Genomic DNA, 7,680 nt, shown 5'->3' on the forward strand with positions numbered 1-7,680 from the left:
GATGCTTATATGTTATTGTATTGTTGATTGTATGCGTATAAATGCTCGATTATATATGTTTTCAGTTTGATTGTTTTGGGACAGCGGTTTGATTGTTGTTTTCTGTAAATATAACTGATATAAAAGTGAAATTAAAGTGTTTAGATGAGTTCCTCTCATCAAGACATTAATTTTAGACTCCGGATTCATGTCATTTCGATTCCCGGAGCTCTAGATATGCTTAAAATGGTGTTTTGTTGAGATTAAAATATAATAACGAATTGAATCAGGTATGGTGCGACTTTGTGACCACCTTTGGAGTCTTTAGGGTGTACTAGTTTGTTATGATTGATGATGGGATGAACTTTCATGTTCGGGTCATCGAAATCCGTGCCACGGATCACCCGGTATGACTAAAACATGTTTTTGAACGGATTAAAGCTACAAGTTGATTTATGGCTGTAAGTCACGACTTGGTGGCTGTTCTTGGGATGTTCTTGAGCACACTAATGTGTCGGGTGGGTTGGTTAGGCGAAGATATATATAAGACTCGCCGAAAACTGATTCTCGGGGCTCAAGTTATGACCCGATGAACTTTTAATTAAGACTTATGGTTAATAATTATGACTTATGATATAAATAATGAATTTCATTATTAATAAATTACTTATGATATAAAAAGTAATTATTATAATTTAAGACTTATGATATATATATATATATATATATATATATATATATATATATATATATATATATATATTATATCATTATTTAATTACCTATGATTTAATTAAACTTATGATTAATAATACTTTTATTATTAATGGAAAATACTTATGATAAGTATTAAACTTATATAATGAGATATTATTATAAGACTTATAATAAGGATTAACTAATTATTTAATTATTATAAGGCTTAGTTATTATTTAATTATTAACTACTTATGATTTAATAATTATAAATAGAAACTTATGGTATGATTAATAATTCATTATTAATTAATAATACTTATGATATGATTTAAAATTTATTATTAATTAATAATACTTACATTATGACTACTAATTAATTAATTAATTAAATACTTATGTTATATTAATTATATCATTTAAACTTATGTTAACTTTAATAATTCATTTAATTTAATTAAACTTATGTTATGACATAATTATACATATATGACTTTAATTAACGTTATAACCTATATAATTATTATAACCTATACTTTTAAAATTAATGTTGACTATGTTTGACCAAGGTTGACTTTTGAGTTAACTTTTGGTTGACTTTGACTTTCAGTTGACTTTTGTTGACTTTCTAATTAAGGAAACTTTCCTAACTTAAAAACTTTCCAAAAATAGAAACTTTATAAATATGGAAACTTTCTAAATTTGGAAACTTTCCAAAAATAGAAACTTTCCAAAAATGGAAACCTGCGAAAAATGGAAACTTTCTAAAAATAGAAAGTGTGTGTCCGTACGCTGTTCCGATCAAACCGATGCATGTTGAGTGTTGTTCTATGTCTACTTGCAACATGTACAATAACTATCATACTAAGACTTGACCTAAGTTAGTTATTTATATCGACCTGCTTTATTTATAGGTCGGCGTTGTGATCATACTTGATCACTTTACTTTATTGTTGTTCGCATTTTTGTCTGGTTACTTCATTTGCTTTAAGGTGAGTTATAGTCCCGTTTTTACATACTTTTCAAAGTATATTTTTAGGATGTGATTACATGCATTTTATTTTACGTTTAGACACAAGTAGCAATTAAAGTAAATTATTCATTATGGGTTGAACAAAAATATTCCCTAGTCTGGTAACTGTAATCACTGGTTTCTACTGGTGAACGCAAATCCTACGGATAGATCTATCGGGTTTGACAACCCCATTTCGAGCTAGTCGCGCTAGCAATTTATAATCGGAATGTTTAGTACTTCGTATTTAGTTGAAGATACACTTGTTCAGTGTATATTATTATTGTGTTTGGCAAGGGTAAATAAAGGGTTAAGTGGTTACCAGGTGGCTCATTGATAATGGAATAATGTTTTAATGTTTTCTAACATTTTAAATCTTGTGGTTTAAAGTTTATTCAATTATTTAAACCTATAATTCATTCAACATTTTTGTTGACAGTTTTCTCGCATGTTTTCACAGGTACTTGAGTTTGTTTGATGCTTCCGCTGTGTTAGAAGAGTCTGCATGCATTTGGGCAGATTTTTATTAAACAATTATGAAACTTTGAACTTGCATTCTATTTTGGAATAATTTAAACTTGTGGGTTTTGTTGACAATGTTTTAATGTCAACTTTGGTATTTAATATGTTGGGTTACTTAAACTACATATTTTTGGGTATGTTTCCTTTTTGAGAAACTTTTGAAATAAAAGAATGCAATGTCGTTTATTAAATTCATTTAAGTTCGATCAAGCTGTGGGACCAAGTGACGGAGCCGTTAAGTGTATTGACGGGGCCATCACAGGGAGGAGGTGCAAAGAGAGGTGCAACCATAGGTGATAGAAAAGTAGGTCAATCAGACCTTCGACGAGATACAGGAAGGCGGTGAAACTGGAACAGGAAAGAGAAGGTGATGGCACTGTATGAAAGTGATGTACGGTTGGAAAATTAGAAAACTCCAAATTAAATAAAAAAGAAAAACAAAAAAATCATCATTTTATTTACAAAAATAATGGTAGCATTGAACAAAGTCTTTTCACCAATAGATGAATAAAACGAACAAAAGTACAAACGCCCAAAAGCATTGCAATGCTCGAAAGCAGTAAGCGAACCTACCACTAAACAAAGAACAAACTAACTAAACTCGAGCCTTGAACACACGGAACGCTGAATGGACTCGGAACACATGCAAATGCAAGAACCTGAAGGAAAAACCAAATCTAACCAAAAGATTACAAACACCACAAAAACAACATAACCGTACATGAACAACTTGATAACCGCATTACCTTTTTCGAGTCTTTACTATCGGCTTAACAACAACATCATCGACCTTCAAACAATTACATTTCTTTCCCAACCGATTTTCAATTGCATATGAAAAACCCTTTGCCAACGAGGTACGAAATCCTAATACCCGGCACGGGCATAGGGAGCGAACCTTCCTTCTCGTAATCTTCAGAAAAGTCAATATTTTGATCCACACCAAGAATTTCGAGACCGTTGTTATCGGACACCAAAATCAACTTCATCTCTTATCATAGACTTATTTACAACTTCTTTAGAGAAGTCCCAAAGGTTCCACCCTGGGGGCCGCCCAACCTAGCCTCCAGCTGGGCGTCGATGTCAGCAGACCACCCAGGGTCCCGCCCACACATCCGTATAGCATATCGTCTCTAGTTTTGTGCTTTTGTGAAATATCTCAGGACGGAGTTTTGGTGTAGTTGTTGATTAAATTTATTATTTATTATTTTTAGTTGGAGCTTCAAACTATTTTCATGGCTGTTGTTAATTAGGTATATGTATATGTATATATGTATATGTGTAACGTTGAAGATGAAGACAGACAACAATATTTTTTTAATTTTTTAATGGTGGGGTCCACCAAAATATGCTGAGTTTTTTGTTTGTGGCCAAGCTTTGCTTTACGGAGTACATATTTATTTTATTTTATCTTTTTAATAATTAATCAAATTAATTTTTATGTTTTAGATTTGATGTAGTTTAATGTAATTGATAATCATTAATCATTAATCATTAATCATTAATACTAATAATAATAAAAGTATTTTTAATTTGATTGAAAAATAATAAAAAAATATAAAAGAAATGTGTAACTGTTGAGAGTGTCTAGTTCTGAATTTAGTGCTGAAAATGAAGTATTGATGTGACAATAATGTAACGTCTGGTCACTGAAGTATTGAGCACTCTTGCATTACAAATTTTGTTTTTAATGATAATATTAAAAAACCAAATCATATTCGTCGCACCTGTCACGTGGAACAATATTCCAAACTCGTGGCCGTGACGCTAACCACACCCACAATGGTATGCTCGTAATTATTTGCAAAACTAGTGGCTCATATGCAAACGCTAATCCTATATATAACTTGTTTTTCTACCAGTCAATAAAAATTTGCCTCCGTCGCGTTTTATAACCCTATAAATAGTTGCGCATAACGACCTCAATTGATAATCAAATTCATCATAGCTTTTGTATAAATTTTGCAATCGTAAGTTTATTATCCAATTATTTGTTTCTGATTTTGTGTTCAGTTGTTGATTTTGTAAGGGTATTGTTGCAGATCGTATTGTTGATTGATCGCTGAAGAGGTGTTATACATACAAAATTTGAATTGTAAGTGTTAATCTGTTGTTTTAGAACCTAATTTTCAGATCTGATATATGTTTATTTGATATGTGAATGTATCTGTATATGGATTTATGGATTTTAGGGCACTCTTAAGGAATTAGGGTTTTTAGTTTTGTTAAATTTAATCGGAATTTGCTGAATTTAGCGTTTGTGAAGGAATGGCCTTGCCGTTTTGATTGTTTTGAATTTTTTTTTTAATAAAAAAACTGTATACATGACTACATGTATATGTTTGTTTATACTTGATCTGTTTTTATAATAATGATGGTTGGTATTGGTATATCAGATTATAATGATTGTTGATGCCATGATACTTTTTCTTTTGCTCATTATTATTTAATAATAATTGAATATCCTTTTTCTTTCTTTTTAGAATCTTTCTTTTTTCTTCTTTAGATCTTTGTGTTCAAGTTTGACTGAAAATGTAATTGATAATTTGTTATACCAATTGCAAAGCTTCTTGTTTTTTTACTGTGTTTAACTTCTAGTTCATGTGCATGATTAGCATGTCCAAATTACCGACCCGTATGCAGGACCCTTGTCCGACCGCTTGCCCCTCGGGATGGTATAAGTTTCGGATCCCTGTAATGCGGTTCTGGTTTCCTGTCTGAAAGCGCGTGGTGCTTGGCAAATGAGAGTATTCGATGCCAACAACTTGCCTTTCAAAAAATAAAAATTTACCTTTAGGTTTTTTAACTGTGAGCTTAATTGGAGTAGTATACTCAATACTGTGAATGTTTTTACATGTTTTCCTATATGTTAGCTAGTGTACCTATTATTATTGGGTTTATGTATATTAAAACCTCTTTTGATTTTTGCTCACTGGATTTATAATTGCATATATGCATCGTCGATCTTCCATGTTGGGTGGAAATATTGTTTTTTTGATTCTGATATTAACTTTTTTGTTTGATGAACAGGAAAAACTGAATGTTCTAATGGAAACTAAAGGTGGGAAAAAGTCTAGTAGTAGTAGTAAATCCTTGTTTTATGAAGCTCCCCTAGGATACAGCATCGAAGACGTTCGCCCAAACGGAGGAATTAAGAAGTTCAGATCTGCTGCTTACTCCAACGTAAGTGTTGCACATCGTAGCTCAATTCAAGTTATATATCAACATTCTATTTTATACTAACAATGCGTTCTTATGTTCTTTATGCAGTGCGCTCGCAAACCATCCTGATATACCCCAAATTAGATTTCGTTCACGTTTCTCGACGTGCTTTTATTTACCGCTTTCAAATTAGATAATCAGATATAGATATAGCTATTAGTACCCCTTTTTCCTTCGTGTTCCTGTTCCTTTCTTTACTGGTGTTAAGTTTTCTGTAAGGAGCCATGTCTGCAATTGGTTTTGAAGGTTACGAGAAGAGGCTCGAAATAACGTTTTTCGAGCCCAGTATTTTTTCTGACCCAGAAGGTCGAGGTCTTCGGGCTTTATCAAAAGCCCAACTGGATGAGATCTTGAACCCTGCTGAATGCACAATTGTATCTTCACTGTCAAACGAACATGTCGACTCATACGTTCTATCTGAGTCTAGTCTATTTGTTTTTGCATATAAGATAGTAATCAAAACCTGTGGGACCACCAAATTACTTCTTTCAATCCCACCCATTTTGAAGTTAGCTGAAACCATTTCGCTCACTGTTCGATCAGTGAGATACACCCGTGGTAGCTTCATCTTCCCCGGTGCTCAATCCTACCCACGCCGCAGCTTCAACGAAGAAGTTTCCGTACTCGATGGACATTTTGAAAAGCTTGGTTTGAGCAGCAAGGCTTATGTGATGGGTGGGTTCGATAAGCCCCAGAAATGGTTTGTTTATTCTGCTTCAGCGGGTCCTGTTTTGAATGGTGATAAAGTGTACACACTTGAGATGTGCATGACTAGTTTGGACCGTGAGAAAGCGTCTGTCTTCTACAAAACTCCGAACAGCTCTGCTGTCACAATGACTAATGATTCAGGCATTCAAATGATACTACCGAAATCAAAAATCGGTGATTTTGAATTTGACCCATGTGGGTATTCAATGAACGCTATTGAAGATGGTGCGATCTCGACCATTCATGTTACCCCTGAAGACGGGTTCAGTTATGCTAGTTTTGAAGCAGTCGGGTATGATTTTAATGATATGAGCCTTGAGGAGATGGTACAACGGGTGTTGGCTTGTTTTGAACCGGGGGAGTTTTCTATTGCTGTTGGTGCTGCTGTTTCATCGAAGAAACTTGAGAAGACATGTTCGATTGATGTTGAGGGGTACAATGTTGAAGAGAAGAGTTACGAAGAGCTTGGATGTGAAGGGTCGATTGTGTATCAGAAATTTGTGAAGAAGGATGGGAGCTGCTGTGGGTCACCTAGGTCGGTTTTGAAATCTGGCGGTTGGAAAGGGAAGGAGAACGATGAAAAGGAGTATGAGTAGTTATTATTAGTATGTATCGAATAAGGGTTGTATCGTCGTTTTTTATGCCTTGGTTACTTGGATTGTTAAATAAAAGCCATGGTCATGGCTATGCTGGATGAATTGGGTTCTTATTGTGTTATTGTGTTTCTGTTATGATTTATGCTGGATTATACCTCTTGATTTAAAGGTCTTATCATAAATCTCATGGAAAAATCCTTTTATTGGTCATTTTAAGTCTTTTAAATTGTTTGTTACTGCTGGCATGTATGTGTTGAAGCTCTCAGGGCGGAATTAATGTCACCGGTCTTACAAACTCAAAGAAAAAAGTTCTCACATAGTCAAACTTAATAAATAATAATCCGTTTAGTTGATATGAAAGACATTCAAATGAGAACATTCTCATATATAGGATCAAGAGGGAAGTAACCATTCGGGAGGAAGCGGGGGTATGCAAAACTTTTTTTTTTCTTCATTTTTTGAAAAAACTTTGTTCACGAACATTATAGATGAGATGAAAATATGAACATTTAGTAGACACTTTGTGATAAATGTTTTTATTTTGGCAGGAAAACGCTCGAAGAAGTAATATATAACAATTATCGTGTTTTTCGAGCGTATTTTGAGGTTTTAGTTATTGGAGTTTAGATATTAGGTTTTAGATATTAGGGTTTATAGGGATTAGATATTAGGGTTTAGAAATTTAGGGTTTAGGGTTTAGATTTAGGATTTAGATTGAGTTTTTAACACGAACGGTTTAGAGTTTAGGGTTTAGAGTTTAGGGTTTATGGTTTAGGGTTTGGTGTTTTGGGTTTATAGAATAAACCCAAAACACCAAACCCTAAACCCTAAACCCTAAACTCTAAATCGGGCTAAATTTTACTTCACAAAACATGAAGAAAAAAAACGTTCATATTCTTCACGAACAATATTATCTTGAATGTTATTTTTGTCGATCGTTTTCCC

The 7,680-nt window shown here is 33.3% G+C and overlaps 1 protein-coding gene across 1 annotated transcript; it reads left to right on the forward strand.

Annotated features, from left to right (window-relative positions):
* The first annotated feature begins 5,505 nt into the window (after positions 1–5,505).
* Positions 5,506–6,945, forward strand: LOC139840077 (S-adenosylmethionine decarboxylase proenzyme-like). Its single transcript, XM_071830297.1, has one exon. The coding sequence runs from the start codon at positions 5,656–5,658 to the stop codon at positions 6,733–6,735; it is 1,080 nt and encodes a 359-aa protein (XP_071686398.1). The 5' UTR covers positions 5,506–5,655; the 3' UTR covers positions 6,736–6,945.
* The last annotated feature ends 735 nt before the right edge of the window (positions 6,946–7,680 follow it).

This window comes from Rutidosis leptorrhynchoides, chromosome 4 (genome assembly GCF_046630445.1).
Source record: "Rutidosis leptorrhynchoides isolate AG116_Rl617_1_P2 chromosome 4, CSIRO_AGI_Rlap_v1, whole genome shotgun sequence".
NCBI classification, from domain to species: Eukaryota; Viridiplantae; Streptophyta; class Magnoliopsida; order Asterales; family Asteraceae; genus Rutidosis; species Rutidosis leptorrhynchoides.

Coding starts and splice junctions, on each gene's coding strand:
- LOC139840077 (XM_071830297.1), top strand. CDS start 5,656: ATGTCTGCAATTGGTTTTGAAGGTTACGAGAAGAGGCTCGAAATAACG.